At 44.4% G+C, this 16,542-nt stretch overlaps 1 protein-coding gene across 2 annotated transcripts; it reads left to right on the plus strand.

Moving 5' to 3' along the window:
* The first annotated feature begins 254 nt into the window (after nucleotides 1-254).
* Nucleotides 255-14,760, plus strand: LOC115600880. 2 transcript variants are annotated; one of them, XM_030470304.1, is made up of 6 exons: nucleotides 255-631; nucleotides 8,929-9,399; nucleotides 11,904-12,041; nucleotides 12,448-12,516; nucleotides 13,072-13,162; nucleotides 13,459-14,760. In XM_030470304.1, exons 1-6 carry the CDS (start codon nucleotides 577-579, stop codon nucleotides 13,664-13,666), a joined length of 1,032 nt encoding a protein of 343 aa, XP_030326164.1. In that variant the 5' UTR covers nucleotides 255-576; the 3' UTR covers nucleotides 13,667-14,760. The 2 variants fall into 2 exon arrangements, with proteins under 2 accessions (XP_030326164.1, XP_030326165.1); XM_030470305.1 differs by having other exon boundaries at nucleotides 272-631; nucleotides 8,932-9,399.
* The last annotated feature ends 1,782 nt before the right edge of the window (nucleotides 14,761-16,542 follow it).

A 16,542-nucleotide genomic window follows, 5' to 3' on the forward strand; every position in this document is an offset into this window, starting at 1 on the left:
CTCCTGCAGACAATTTGCAAGGTTTTATGTCTACCATGATGTACAACGGTGCTTACACTCATTGTGGTGGGGATAATTCTCCCTAAAGGGAAAACAACCCCGTGTGAGAGCACGGCCGAGCGCAGGGTTTCAGCACACACATCCCACGCCCCTCTGGGCACTCCTGACGAACTTTGCCTTTCCTTGCCAGGCCGGCCCCGCATCCTCCTCTGCTCCCAGCCCTGGCGAAGGCAGCCCGCCAGCCTGCTTGGCATTCGGCTCTCATTGCTGGGAGAAACACAGCTGCTAAGGAGCCGAGTTCAGTGACTGTGAGCATCTCGGTCCAGTGTCCCTCCACGCTGGCTCGTCATATGATTTCTCCTAAGGGATAACCGCTGAGCAGGACTGCGTCTCCAAGCTGATCCTTTGCTGATAAGCCAGCTGCCAAGTCTCCAGCGCTAAGACAAAAGAGTTTTTCTCTTCCCAGCAGGTTTTTCTGCTGTGAATGACAGAGGAAGGGGGAAAATCAAGCTGCCTGGCACTCCACGTTGACTAGAGGCTTCGGGGGCTCCTTCCCCCCTGCTGTGCTGGCAGACCATGGAGCTTTTCAAGCTGAGCCTAGGCTGTATTTGTCTCCTTCCTTGGCTTGAGGGTAAGTTTCCCTTTCTTTGGGGTAAATGGAAAGTTGGAATTGAAGTGCCTTTCTGGTTTTAACCTGCTTTGCTGCTGAAGCGTTGCTTGGGCTGCAAAGCTCTGAACCCATCAGCTGTAAAACAAGTGTCTCCGGGCACATTTCAGGGCATCTTTTAAAATGGTATTAAACACAGGGATACAGGAGATTGAGGGACAGGCTGGCAAGGTGCTGGGATGGTTTGGCCAGGGGCACCATGGCATCATGCTGGCTGCTTTTATAAAGTGCTTTTATACTGCTAAGAGCAGTGGATGAATAAACCTGTTCTGGGGGTGACAGGCACCAACTGACCTTCCAAGGAGCGCTCTTTTTGCTCCCTGCTCCTTCCTGGCAGAGGTGAGAGGGCTCAGAGCATGCTGGCAGCATGGGAGAGGGTGGGAAGGGGAGCAGGACCTCATTGCTTTAGTCCTGCTCTTGTGGCAGTTGGCCGTAGTGGGATGTGCTGGGGAGCTGCGGAGTCTGCACCACTCATCTCCATGGAGCAAACATGGTAGTGGCTCATGTTAACATTCAGCTGCTTGCTGAGATTGCTCGAATTCTGTATCCTGCCTGTGCAAAGGAGTATTTTGAATCCAACCACCCTTGGTTTTGACATGCATGGCTAGATGAGGAAAGCAGAAGTCCTGCCGAGCATCATCCTGTGGAGCTGGAGCAGTGCTACCCCGGAACAGCTACCCTACCCACGGTCTCACCCATCCCATCAAGGGCAGTGGGTCTATTTTCTTTATTGTATTTCTATATAATATATATATTATATATATCTATATCTATTGTATATTTACATCTATTTTCTTCAAAAATGGGCAAAGCCCCTGAGTTAATAAGCAATCCCTTGTTATTTTGCCGTTATGCCTGAGATGCCAGGTTGAAAGGGACTCATTGAAATAAATCCCTGAAGTGTTTCAAGGCTCATCCAGTCCCTGAAGCTGCAAGGAGGACAGCCCTGCAGTTTTACAGGTTACCTACTCAGAGCTTTTCAAGCTCCCTAGACCAGAAGACTACAACTATTTGCGCTGCACAGCTGGGATGGTTATTCCTTAAAGACAAACCTCAGACTGACCAGCTACTTTCCATTCCCTGCTCCACAACCTCCATGTGCGTGTTCCCTGGGCTGCTTTGAGCAGCCAGCCCTCAGTTTGCTCTGCTGCATGGTCAAAGCAGAGGTTTGTGCTCCTACAGATTTGACTTTTGCTCCATCTGCTGCTGGTTTTTTGCACCCCAAATCTTGCCAATTAAAGTAAATCCAGTGAGATTAATCTAATTTTTTTAAGCCCCAAGGCTGAGCGTATGGCACTGTACTAGTGAGGGGTGAGGGTACATGTGCATCTTCTGAAAGTTACAGGAGATATCTTTAGGTCCTGGAGCTGACACCATTGTGGGATGCCAGAAGAGCGGAACAGCCTTCATGGTCTTGCTCTTTCTCTTGTTCTAATATAGATCTTGTCCAGTGCTGGAAAAAAGTAGTTCTTTACTGCTGCCATAAAATAGGAGCCCCATGTCTATGTTTTATTATCAATCACGTTAAGGAAGACCACAGGACGTTTCCTTTCCAGTGAAATGCTTTTGGTTCAATTGCACAATCAGCCACTGTATTTCAGTTAGACCACTAATAAAACTACAAGCGTTTTGCAAGAAAGGAATTTATCTTCCCAAAACCTGGCAGTGACCAAAGCAAGCTCAAAGAGCAGAGAGCAAGTTCTTGCTTGGGGCTAATCTCCTCCCGCAGCAGCCTCTCCCCATCCCATCCTGCCTGGGGCTGCTGGGTTTTAAGGCTGCCAGCAGGACAGAGGTGATTGCTTTTGACAGGCCTTAAAGGGTTCAGTTCCCTGATGGAAACAAAATCCTGGAATTGCCTATGCTGGTCCTGACAGTGGTTTCTTTGGAAAGTCCCTGCAAGGAGGGAGGGAGCTGAGGGGTTTTCTTAAGGAGTCAAGCGTAATGGTAACACAGTGAGGTACAATGGGTGGTGGGAAGTTGGGCAGCAGCAGGATCTGTGCGCAGAAAAGCAGAAAGAAAACTGCTGAAATAACACATTTAACACTGATTCTCAATTCTCATGCACTATCTGTGAGGCTGGTGATGGCTCTGCTTGGCATTCTGTCGTGATCTCATATCCCAGGGGCCACTTTCCTCCCCCCAAGCCCATGTGCAGTGCTGGCTGCTCCCTGCTCTCCTAAGGCAGCCCTAAGCATCTTGCATCGCAGAGGCAGAAAGGCCAAGCTTATCTGGTACTTTTCTTCCCCCTATACTTTTCCAGCCTCCAACTATTTTCTGCTGGGGGAATTTCCTGACACTGGTGTGTTTAACTCTTCATTAGCTATCAGATCTCCTCACTCAGCTTGTGCAGGCTCTCCCCCCTGGCAGCAAGGATTCACAGCTGCTGGGTGCAAAATCACCTCCTGCACACTATGAGCCCTCCCTTGGCGCCCATGTCTCATCTGGATTGACCAGTCCTTGACCAGTCAGCCCCTACTCATCCTCTCCAGACCTCTCTGGATTTTATAGACCTCCATCATACCTCTCCAGGGACTGGTTTTCCCCACAAGCATCAGCATCAACCTCCCCTGCTCCCCATCATTTATCGTGTTTTTCCAAAGCCTTTCTTCTTTTCCTATGGCTGTTCTGCTCCCTTGGAGGCCTTTGCTGAGATACTTGGTGAAAAGTGGACCTTGCAGTAACGTGGGAAGCTTTATTGGCCAGCCAAAAGCAAGGTATTATTAAGAAAGCAGCCATGGTTGGGAAGAAACACAGCCCAGTGTGGTTGCCAGGAGCAATAGCTGGGAACTGCTCTTGGAGAGACATGTTACTGGAAAATAATGAGTGCAGACCAAGAAGTGTTTGCAATGAGGTACTCGCACTGACAAGCTGTTTGCCAGCTAATTACTGCTAGTTACCAGTAGGCTTTGTTGACTTCTCTATAAAAATGACACAGCTTGATAAGAGCTGATCTGCTGCCCAAAGTGGTGGAAATTGTGGTCCCATAAACCCAGAGATCCCAGTTGCCAGGTAGCTGCTCACCCAGCTCCAGCTCTGCCCGTTCTGCTGGGCCCAATGGGCAGGTGCCTATTTGCTCACCAACAGGGACTCACCCAGCTCTATGTAGCATCGCCCTCTCCATAGGCATATTGGCCACATCCACTGACTGTCATGGATATTTATGACTCTAAACTTCACATTCAAGTAAGCAGAGTTGTAAGCTGAGGGAGGACCGCGGCAAAATAAAGCTAATGTTGGTTCCACTCAACAGCCTGTTTTGCAAAAATTCCTAAACTAATCTCACCTCCAGCCATGCTGGTCTTGGGTATAAATTCAGGAGAGTCACCTTTGAGAGCTCACTATGGGCTGTGGGGTGTCCCTACAAAAGGTGCTGTGGCTGCCACAGATGCGTGCCTGCCTTCGAGGACAGGCAGAGGCAGGAAAAGGTAAATTCCTGACTGTGACTCAGCGGTCCTCTTACAGAGAACACCTGCTTGGCAAGAGAATTTGAGCTAATTAAAGGATTTTTCCAAGAGTTAGGAACCAGGGAGGGCAAAAAAGGCCAAAGATTAGGTTCCCAGGTGACCTGGAGTGTTTTGGGAACCTATGCTTGTACAGCTCTAACTTACCTCTTCCCTCCACAGAGCCTTTAGAACGAGCAACCCCTTCCCAAATGATTTGCAAATGGCTTTGATCAAGCCATCACAGGCACTGCTTAGAGACAGCAGAAACTTTCCCAGTCAGACTGGGATTACTGGTAACCATGGCTTTCCTAGTGGCATTACCTTAATTAGGAACGTTGCATGGATTTTGCTTCTAATCCTACGAGGAACAACATGTCCCAAGGGTAACCATGCTGCAGAGAAGCAGGGGGCTATGTTTGCTTGCTTTTCTTTCTTGTAACCAGACAGAGTGGCAGTATCATAGGACAAATGAGCTGACATCAAGTGCCTTTGCTAGAAATTGTTTATTTTGTTCCTAAAAATACGAAGAGGCCAAAATGTTCAAACACGAGCAGCTCAAAGCAGGCATCTACTCAGGCTCTCTGGGTAAGGCTGGCATTTTCCAGAGACGCCGAGTCCCATCCCTGGGGAGCACACTGGATGCTCTGCTTGCTCCAGGTTAATGTTCCTAAAATATTAGGGCTGATGGCCTTATTTGCAGGGCTACTGGACAGTGGGACTTGGCAGAGTTGGGACAAAAAAGACATTTTGCTTCCCGAGTAAGGTTTCTTGGTGCCTGTGCACTGTGCAGGGCACGGGCAATGGTTGCTGCTGCTTACCTGTATCTGATCATAAGTTGCTCACTTAGCAACTTCTCAACCTCAGGAAAGCAATGATGTATAGGTAGAGGATGATGAGCCTGTATGGTGTACACAGGTTCACATCTTGGTTGGCAAGGATCATGCAGAACACCACAAGGAAAATCCTGCTGTTGATAGCCATCCTTATAGAGAGCCCAATGTCACTATTGGTAGGGAAGATACTCAGACCACAGTTCAGAGTAGAAGGATCTGGCTCCAGCTTTGCTGCCACCCTTCTGTGTAAGGTTGAGCCAAGAAAAGTTTAGTTAGACCTCTGTTCACAAGCTGTAAGATTGAGGTTATACTTTTGGATCTGAGGTATTGGTGTGAAGATAAAAATCTATTAATAAACTGGTGCCATATGCTACTGAGGAGCTATGCAAATCTCAAAGGAAAGCACTTCAGTTGCAACGTTGAGGTTCCTCAGGTCACTTGTATTCCCATGGCAGACGGGCTGCCATGGTCCTTCAGTAGGGCGAGTCTCTGCAAACTGAGACCTGCATAAAACCAAGAAAGCTGGTAGAAAGGGGCAGCATGAAAGTGCAAAAGGTTGGTAGATAACATGGGGGCACACAAGGCTTGCTGCTAACATGCAGGTAACATGGTAATTCTTTAGAGGAGAACATATATACCACCAGAGACTCTACACAGACAACAAAACACAAATCTGCTTGCTGGGTTAAACAGCAATGCTCTTCAAAATTTAATATAAAATTTAAACTTTCAAATGGGCAATCGTTGTAAAGCAAGGAAAAGAAAGAACAGCAGAGATACAGCATGTTTAATATCAAAACCCATAATAAAACATATGAGAAAAAGCTTTAAAGGAGCATCCTAGAGAGAGCATAAAAAAACTACCAAGAGAAGTTTTTAAACACAACTGAACAACTTGGTCGGGATAAGGAGGAAAATAAATAAGTGGCATAAATATAAGAAGGGCAATCAAAGCAGGGCAGTGTAGAAAGGCTGAGTGGATTATTGGTTCCAGTGCTCACTTCAGACGTGGTCATCACACAGCAGTCATTTTGCATTCTGAAGAGTCATCTAACAAAATTACCAACAGAGGAAGTTTTAGGGGGAAAAAAAGAGATAAACAATCTGAGGCATATTACCAGCCCAGATGGCATTCATACTGAGTTAAAGGAAACTAAAGATGACAATTCTTAAACTTCTCAGGAGTATGGAAGCTTACTTAAAGCAACCTCAGCACAAAGGACTGCATTACAGCAATTATGTCCCACTTAAGAGGGATCCTTGCAGAGCCTGTGGGAACAAACACAGGTCACTAGGTTTGATTTTGGCATCAGTCAAGCCCATAGAAACAAAGAACAGAATTTGCACAGACAGATAAGAGTCAGTACAGCTTTTGTAGTGGGAATGTCTGATATCTATGATGGCATCAATGACCATATAAATGTGGTGACCTGATCTAGATCTTGTGCTTGTGTTTGCAAAAGGCTTTTGATAAGATTCTTCCACCAATGCCCTTAAGAAACTCTGTTCTCATGGATTGAGAGACTTAGCCCATAGGCTGGAACAAAGAGGTGGAGAAAGCTAATGGTGACAGCAGAGTAAGGATATCAGCAAGTGCCAACAAAGATCAAAAGGAGTGAATAATGCTCAGTAATTAATTTTGCTGATGGAACAAAATTATTAAGAATAATCAGAACTTAAGTCGTGCAAAGCTGCAGAAAGAGCTCATGATACAGATTGATCAAAGAAATGCTTTTTGAACTTCAGAGTTGAAAAATACAACATAGATGGGAAAAAACATGCCCCATCCCTGGCAGTGTTCAAAGCCAGGCTGGACAGAGCTTGGAGCAACCTGGTCTAGTGGAAGGTGTCCCTGCCCATGGCAGGGGGTTGGAACTGTATGAGCTTAAAGGTCCCTTCCAACCCAAACCAACCTGTGATCCTATGAGTCTATGATTTTAACCATAAATGCCCAGCAATGCTCTTTTAACTAGTTGCTACATTTTAGGAAGGAGGCACTGGTATCCTTGCTGTGTTGAGTGAGCTCTTTACTTGTCTAATTCTTGTCCTCTTCCGCTATTAGCAAATGCTAATGCTCAGCGCTGGAGACAGGATACTGGGCTTAGCAGATATTTTATCTGACCCAGCACAGTTCTCATGTTCCACTGTTACATTTCTATGCAGCTCTCGAATCATTACTTTGGAAATGGTTTTCTCCCAGTTAAGACCAAGCAAAGAAGTGAGAATCCTGGATTCTACGTCCTAGAAAAAAACATGGTGGGGGGATTGTATTCATCCCTTTGAATTTTCTAAAGATTATGGGAGATTATATATGAGACATTTCTCCTGCCTTTGATAGCTGGCAGAAACTCAAGCTCAGCATGCATTAAACATCTTCCCTCCATCCAGTCCTCAATAAGGGGTAAAGAGGACAGGACTCCTGAGCTGTCCACAGATCTCCCAGGAATTTAATTTCCACTTCGGCAGGAACACGGGTTTGGCAGGAATTGTCTGGATTAGTGGCTATTACAGGTCTACAAAATGCAGTATCCCAGCACAGACACATCCATCCTCATCTCAGAGCTGACGCAGGAGATGTACAGTGGTTTTTGGCCGCTTCCCCCCATGCATTCATGCTGATCAAAAAGCCCTGAGTTGTTTCTGATTTAACAACCCACAAGCACTATTAATCTAGCAGACCCCCAGAATTTCCTGAGAAAACATAAGAGCTCTTTTAAGCTATTGTTTGTACCCTTGGTATTGTGTACCGGCTCCTGTTTACACTGTCATTAGTTTTTTCAGGTACTGAGCCAAATATTTGCTGCCAGGGAAAAGTATTGTTCTTTGTTTTGGGAGGGGAAACTCCACAGAAATAGTTGTTTAGATAAACATCAGTGTTCTTGTCTAATATCAGTTTTCAGTCTCCTCTTATTCTTTATACTCAATACTGTATGCTGATGGGGCTATTATAACTCTAGCTCCAGGGGAAAAAAGGGGAAAAAAAGCACTGCAAAAGCTGGAGTTACTGTGTGTTAATTGTAATTGAAATTAAAAGATTTCTCAGAATGTGCAGAAACTTGAAACTTTTATTTCTAGCCCACTATCTTAGGCATAAAATCACAGTGACAGATGGTTTAGCATTTAACATTTTGCTCAGGATGTTCACAGGCCACACCTGATGATTTTGCACTGAAAACGGATCCAGCTGTCCAGCTAACAGGATGATATCCATCCTAAGTCATCAAAGATGTTGGGACCCATTGCTATTAAAAGAAACAAGCAATTACAGAAAATGTTTCAAACTGTGTGTCTGTTGTGAGGCAGCTGTAATGTCTCTCTCTTAAAAAAAAGGATCCTTAAAAATGGTACCTTCATGCCTGAGGAGCAGAGAACAATGTCAGCTAAACCCAAGTTTACTTCAATTCTTACATGACCTGTGTCAGCCAAGTAGTTCTAGACTTCTGATAGGGTATGGTTTTATCTCAGAGTTGCTGTAATATCACCAGAAGCCATTTAATGGAAACAGTGGCCCAAGATGGCCTAACTGGTCCCAGATGAATTGCACCTAGGGAATTCAGGGGTTTCAATTGCTTTTTTAGAAGAAAGATTTGATCCAGACAGGGGCAAAAAACCCTTAAACCATCCAATTATTTTGCAGGTAGGAAAGAATGGGGTACCTATTTAAAGCAGTTGAAATATTGAATTAAATCTATATAGGCAGATATTTCATAACAATACGACTTTCCAAGAATGTGAGGATTTTCCCCATTAATTACTTATGTCATTGCTACTTTTCTCTACTATTTATATGCTCCTGGCTATTTGCATGCCCTGTATTTTAAAGAAATGTCATTCTGGGGAATTAGGAAGCTGGGGCAACTGTTTATTTAGGCATACCTATCCAGAAGGGAGTGGTGGGATATGCTTCCCCTTCCCCATGACATGTATAAGGTCTGGTGCTCCAAAGACATGCACAGTACTAAAGCGTGTTCTGATTGTACTGCAGTAGCAGAGGGACAAGGCTTTCTCATAAGGAACACTCGGCTGGAAAAGTGCATTTGTGTCTCCCATCACAAGCCCAACAGCATCAACCTGACTGACTGCAAGGAGCAATCCCAGCATCAGCAGTGGAGCTGGGACCCCAACACCAGGACCATTGTCAGCCTTCAAACGAAGCAGTGCTTGTCAGCCCACAAGACACGGGAGTATGCTCTGGTGAAGCTGGAGCCCTGCGGGGACTGGGAACGCCAAGTGTGGTCCTGCAGCAAGAAGGGACACTTGACTCTGCAGAGCTTGCACTTCCACCTCAGCACCAATGAAGGAGGCCACAAGGTCTTTGTCTCGAGGAAGAAGGACAAATTCAGCAGGTGGAAGACGTTAGCAGATGAAACCGTCTGTGCTGGTGCCCAGACAGTAGCTCCGATGCCCAGCACACCAACACAACAAGCTGCAGACTTGCGTGTGTGGATACATAAAAGTAAGATGAGGTAGATGTAGCATCAGACAACACCTAACCTTACATGTCATCCAAGCCACTTAACACCAGGCTTGCGTCCGTCATTCTAACTCATGTTCACTTCGGCCCCATAGAGATACCAAATGGCTCCAAATCAGCCTGACTACTTGGTGCCACCGTTTTCCAGCAGTTACTATTCAGTGTTTTCCAGAAAGTATGTGACACCTTATGGGATCAGGTCTCTAAATCCCAGCTGCATGTCTAATGACAGGCAAAAGCCATTTTTCCAAAAGTATTTTGGAACGTTAGTCTGAACCAGTGCCCAGAGCTAAGAATAGTTGAAATTGTGTGAGCCTCCCCAGTTCAAAACAACCAAGAAAGTCTCATAAAGCCTCATAAAACTTCGAAGGTGCTTTTGGTACTTTGTACTTTGGGATGTCATTTTTGGTAACATGAAAACTGGAGGCAGCTGAAAACCTCTTTTAAGCTTGTATGAATTATTGAGCAGCAGCTATGTTTGAAACAAGAAATTGTTGCTTCAGTTTCTAAGCAACACGTTACAGTTACCTCCTGCCATGCCCCAACAGTGTGCCTATCACTAATGAAACCACAGTTCTAACCTTCATCCCATGCTTTCATGATACTCCAAAGTGAACCTTGCTGCTCATGCCTGATGTAACCGTAAAGAGAATGTGAACATAGCAAGTAGTGGGAGGTAGTTAAAGTGCTGCCCTCCCTTTGCATTAAGAAAACCTAGAACACGACATCAAAAATTATAAAAAGTCTGGTTTATATTATCAGTTTCATGGCCTTGGCCTCTACTAAAAAGAATCTAATCTCTGTTTTCATGAGTGTTTGCTATCTTCTGCCTAGACATATAAAGGGCAGAAACCCTAGTCCTGTCATAGTGTTAGGTGCTGGACACCAGGCTGACAGACATCAGGCATGGTCATTGCACCAAGGTGTGACTGTCATCATTTGTCAGACGCCCCATGATGCTCATTGCCAACCACCGATCATTCATGATCCAGTCTGTTTCCCTTTTTCATTTAGTCCCTTATACAAAGGAAGGTGGTTCCAGGACATTTCTTGTGAGGTTGTGTGAAGAACAGAGACCTGAAAAATCACACTCAATTCCTCCTCTCCCTTCCTCCATTCCAGAGACCAGAAAAGAGCTGGTGTCTGTAATGGTGTTTGTTCACTCTGTAGGTGATGAGATTCCCAGCATTCTCAGGGAAAATTATTTTCTTTCCACGAAGCTATTCCTCACCTTAAGGCTTGAGGGCCCCAGTGAGATTTTCAGCCATGCAGAAATGAGTAAAAGAAAATAGGATGAATGTGTTTGACATAAGGAAATGGATTATGAATATAACCTTTTGACACAGAGGCTGTATCTAATTTGAAAGAAAAAGAACTTTTTTGGCTGCCATATGCAGATAAGATGGCCTTTTTAATGAGGTTTTTAATTAGCCAACTAGAAGGTTAGCATGTAATTACCACAGTAGTCAGAAGTGTTTGTTTAATATGAAGGTAAATACAGCCAATACAAATTAAATACTATAATAAGCTAGTTAAATATAGGCTAGGAAATGCGTGGAACATTTAAGATATGGGAAAAGGCATGTGAAAAGGGCGTTTACATTCCCCAAGGCAATGTCCCTGGCAGCCCAGGGCTGCCACGGGGCCAGGCTCCCCAAATAAGGCTGCAAGAGTAAACACAGAGCAGGCTTTGAATCAGGTTGTGCCAGTTAGTGTGTCTTGTGCAAACTGATAATTTTCCTATCAGAGTCTACTGGAAGGAACCTCTGACTACTCAGTAACATCAAAGTCCTATGTGTTTGTTTAGGCCTTTCTTACCCGAGTTTCAGTTGACCATCAACAGACAACTTTTACTTCGGTGGGTTATTTGCTGAATAAATTACATCTGTGTACCTGTGGATTACATCGAGCCCCAGGAAGGGATGGGGTTGGGATAAGCAGCGGGAACCCTGTGCAGACATGGGTTTCTTGATCATGCCACATGCATGACAGGGATGGCAATTGCTGCTACAAGATTTCCCACAACCTAACCTCTAGCTGTAGTTGCTTATCCTCCTTCTGCAGCAAGACTGGCAAGGCAAAGGATGCCATGGAGTCTTGCAAGAGGTATGGGCTATTTACCATCCTTTTGATCCCATTTCTTCATCTGCTGTGTTGGTGATACCTGTGATGCTTCCACTTGCCTCTTTCTCACATTTCATCCTTTAACAGCTGGTGTTACGCTCATACTTTTTAGACCAATAACCTTATTTGTCATCAGAAAACAAGATCTACTTTGGCTGTGGATTCCATCTTGAAAGGTTCATTTCATCTTTGAAATCTATGAGAATTGAGGGCCCTGATGCACAGGAGAAGGTGATTGCTATTGTACCACAGCCCCTTCACCTTGTAGAGTAGAGGACTAAAGCAGCAGGGCTGGGTTCCCTTTTCTTCTGTACAAAATGTAAATTATAATCACACACATCTTTGCTTTATTTCCTTCCAAGCTAAAACCATTGATCCGTCAACCAATGCCATGGACAGAGAATCTTCTGTGAGCTTGACTGACCCACCTCTGGCTAACAAATTTAACAGCACAGTGTCTCCTACGAAGACCAAACAGCCATACCTCCCAGCAAACGAGGGTGAGCACTTTTCTGAATGCATATGTGAGAACAGCAGGAAGGAAAGTGTGGGTGGCACCCAGAGATTACTCAAATATTTTCAGTGGTGGTAAGTACCTGAGTATTTCTGACGAACTTCCATGTGTACCACCGAGTGGTTCAAGGCTTTGCTTTCGCACAACGTGTTGAGATGTTTGCCTTGGCAAGCAGTTCAGCGATACAATCATGGAGGGACAGCCATCAGATGTTCTAGCAGCAAAAAATATCTGTGGCTGGGGAATGCTGAGGAACAAGAAAGCTTCCTTGTCACTTCCCGCTCCATACAAAGGGGACCTGTGGTTACTGTGGAGCTCCAGGGGGAAGTTGGAGCCTCCTCCTGTGCAACAGTGGAAGCTGCTAATCTGAGTCTCTCTGCTTCTTCCCTCAGATGCGTCCCACAATCACTCTAAAAAGCACCATGGAAATCGAGGGAAAAATGCTGGGGCGAGGCTTGCAGGTAGGTCCAAGGTTAAGCCAGAGGAGGAAGAGACCAGGTAGATGAAGGTTCATGAGTACTCCTGACCTCCCATCAACAGACAGTTACATTCCCCTGGTCCCACTGAGGGTGCTCAGTAGGGAACTAGGGCACCAAATTACCTGTCAGAAAAACTCCTTTTAAAGATTAAACAAATCTTCCCAGGCCTGGAGTACGAAAGTGAGCAAAACCATGCAAATCCTTTGTCCCAGCTCACCAGGAGAAATAGATATCCACTAGCACTGTGCCTTCCCCCAGCCCTTCTTATTTCGTATCAGAGAGCTGCAGAGCACAGAAGCATGAATAGGCACTGTATTCCTAGTGAGAAAGAAAACCTTTTTGTGGCCATTTTCAATAGAGGGATGCTGTGAGGTGTAAAGCAGCTGTAAGATGTTGGTCTTATAGGAAAAGCACTTTTCCTGTTATCTGATAGTCTTCAGGGACACTACAGGTATTTTTTGCGGCAATCACGGCTATTGCATAAGCACGGGGATAGGTACAGCAAACACATGACTGTTTTCCATCATATCCTTTCAGGAACCAACTGGAAGACGGCCATGCTGGTCCTCAGCCCCTTGGCATTCATACTGGGATTAATAATACTGACACTCAATGTCCATTACAACAAGTAAGTTGAGATTTAGGTTCATTCAGTTCGACACTTCCCTGTACAGCATTTCAAAACAGAAGTCTTGATCTTGCCACCCTTCCCCATTCAGATGGGTCTGCTCACCCATGATGTCACCCTTGATGATTTCTCCTCTTTGCCACCCTGTTTCTCCCTCTCACTCAATCCCACCCAAACGCACTCGATAATGTTGGCTCCTGCTCTCCTGAGCGCTGTGGTTGCTGAACCAGTTGACATGGTGAAGCAACCAAGTGACAGGCAGATGCAGTTACGTACCCTCTTCTCTCTTCTCTTAGGAAGAAGAAAATCCTCTCTGCTCTGAAGAGCTCCCCAGCCAACAGCAGCAGAGCTGACTTACGGGAGCCATCTCCCTTACAGAGAGGTCCCCGGACGTACCTTCCACCATCTCGCTCCCCTTCCTTGAGGCGTGGAGAGATCCTCATCGAGTGGAAAGATGGGACTGTCACTCCTCTTTTTGATAATGCCAATTATCAAATGGACTAGCTCCAAACCGACAGAGCTGTTGTTCCATGCTGTGTCACCCTTCCCACCAGGAAGAGTGCCACCACTGCCAATCTCCTCCCTAGCCTTGCTGTTTTGACAGGGAGTTGTAAACACTGTTTGGGGATTTTTTTAACACTTGAGAACAATCTCCTTGCACAGCACGAGGTTGAAGCAAGCAGAGCAGATTATTTGGTTCATATAGACACACGCTGCTTAGCTCTTCCAGAGCTGTTTTAACCCATAACAAAACCCAGATTTAGCTAAATGAAGCCAAGACTCTTGCCAGCTGCAATGGTCCTTTGCCCTTAAATTCAGAGTTACTGAGCATATAAGAAACTAAATCCTTGGAGACAAAGTGTAAGCTGAGAAACAGAAGTCCTGATGATCCTTAAATCCTTTTTAAGCTAAAACTAGGTGCCAACAGGCACAGAAGGCTGTCAGTTACTCTGTCAGTGTGAGAACATAACTAATAAGCACTGTCTTCAGGACTCTAAAGTCTCTTCCAGATTATCTGCCAAAATACTCTCCTCACTAAGTTATCCATTAAGTAACAGCAAGTAATTTTTCTAACTTAATAGGCAGCACTCCATCGTCCTCTCCGCATCGCTGCAAGAGTCCTGCTGAGAGAGTATGTGTCTCTCGAAATATTTCCATATTTAAGATGCATTAGACTTTATTATAGCACACATCTTCTTTCTTTATGTGGAATGACAAGTAGCATGAGTGGTGCTTGTCGGGGATATGATATTACCCAGCCATTTTATACCACCTGCAGACTCTGACCTCCTATGGTCATACAGAATAATCAATGAACAGATATATTGCTCCTGTCTACAGCAGTAATACAGTTTTTTTCCAGAAGGGAGTAAAGCACTGTTTCCAGCCTTTACACTTGTCTGAGCGTAACTACCTGTGACCATCACTCTCAATCCTGATCTTTTCTCGGTGAAACTTGCAATGTCTTAGTGCTTTCCTAATATTAATGAATTTATGTTTTCTTTCTCACTGATCTTGTGACAATGTAAACCGTAATCACAGCTATAAATCAGGAATTATGTGGAAAAAGAAATACTAACACCAGGAAATTACAATCATGAGCCGCATCAGTGTATTTGTTCAACAGAGCAAGGCAAACCATATCCTAACCTGTCTCTTACTCAGACTTAGCCAACACTTCTCACTTTACTTATATTAAGTTGTACTATTTCAGTGGAGCTTGGACTTCTTTGGAGTTTGACTTTATTTAACCTCAGGCAGAAGTAAGGTCTCTAAGGAATTTAAAATCTCTGAGTATTCTTACTGTTTTCTAAACATAGACCCACAGCCTGGTAAAAAGTTAACTGCTATGAGATATTATTATGACCAAAAACTTAGCTGGTCTCAAGAAAGACAATACAAACCTTACTGGTTTAGGGGATAAAAATCACAGAAGTTGGAAATAAACATCCTCCCCTGGCAGATTATTCCATAATTATTTACTGGAGGGTTTCCCACATGACCCTTGGGAAAACATTTTACTACTGGACATGGGCAGAGGAAGAACTCTTCTTTTTCACCAGCGAGCAGTGAACACAAACGAGTCAGAATTAAATTCTGACTTTCCAATGTTTCCACTTTAAAACAAATTCAAAGCCTTTTGGGTCAAGTTTCCAACTGCGTAAGCACCATTTTACACACAAAATATATGTGAATACATTCTGTACATAAATCACTCAAAATGCACGTGCAGTGCCTCACCAGTTATGACAGTTACATCCCTTGTACCATTTCCTACCACAACTGAGATGCCAGCCTTCGAATTTTTGTCCAAAGAACACATCACCTTACAGCGCACAGCATTTGTTATTCCAAAACCTTGATGCCCTTTGGGAACTCTAATGTATGCAGTGCCATTAAAACAGAAATACTTGCTTGGAGTTCAGCTAATGTGCTTTCCAAGGCAACAAGTGCTTATGTCCATTACTGCTGAATGGACAGAAGAGACGACTTGTTAATGACTATAATTCAGGCTTAATATGCTAATCTTGCTCATAAACATGAAGGCAGTAACACAATTGTTTACATAGCACTGATGAAATGGTAGCTCAAACAATAATTAAAAAATAAGACTGTGAAGCAGCACAAGCTTGTAACTGTTTTCTCCCCTTCTCTTTTACTGGTTGTTATCTTTTAGTTATTTCTCACTGGTTTACAATAGATATTAGAGACCAAATTTTCCAAGGTATGGACAGAGAAGCAGAAGGTGTGAGCCTTCATCGGGTCTTAAAAATCATGCTAGCCAAACATCTATCAGGAAAGACTCCAAAATAGCCAATTCTGCCTTGGGGCTGGACCTGGTGACAGTGGGAGACACCTTCCATACTCTGCTTCTAAAGCTAGCTGAGAAACACTCAAAGCAATTGCACAATCTATGCGCTGCTCGCTCTCTACCATCACCTGAAAGCAATACTTTTAAACAGCATTCTGTTTAAAATCTGACTATATAGCCAGATATAAAATCTGACTCAGTTATAAAATCTGACTATAAAGTTGAGCACTAAAATTGTTTATGTGCGCATATATAGACATACTAAAAGCCCCTCTCTAGTGCATCCTTTTCTGTGTGTATGTATGTATATATTCACACACATACACACAAAAAAAAGGATGCACTAGAAGGGAGCTTTTATAAATCACTCTACAGGAAGATAACAGTGATGAGCAAGACACCGCTGTCACAGTAGTACTAACATTATTAATATACGCTGCACCAAAGGAGGAGCACTGCGGAACTGGAGAGTAACAAAACAGTGAACTGCCGCCCATATTTCTCAGCCCAGAAATGCTGAATCTCTGGTATCACTGGTCTTCTCCTGGGCTGATGTAATGCCAATGAC

The sequence above is a fragment of the Strigops habroptila genome, chromosome Z, assembly GCF_004027225.2.
Source record: "Strigops habroptila isolate Jane chromosome Z, bStrHab1.2.pri, whole genome shotgun sequence".
Taxonomy (NCBI): domain Eukaryota; kingdom Metazoa; phylum Chordata; class Aves; order Psittaciformes; family Psittacidae; genus Strigops; species Strigops habroptila.

Excerpts from the sequence above, each read along its gene's own strand:
- LOC115600880 (XM_030470304.1), top strand. The coding sequence starts at position 577 with ATGGAGCTTTTCAAGCTGAGCCTAGGCTGTATTTGTCTCCTTCCTTGG. Across the intron at positions 12,042-12,447 it reads ATACCTCCCAGCAAACGAGG|ATGCGTCCCACAATCACTCT; the intron begins GTGAGCACTTTT and ends TTCTTCCCTCAG. Across the intron at positions 12,517-13,071 it reads TGCTGGGGCGAGGCTTGCAG|GAACCAACTGGAAGACGGCC; the intron begins GTAGGTCCAAGG and ends ATATCCTTTCAG.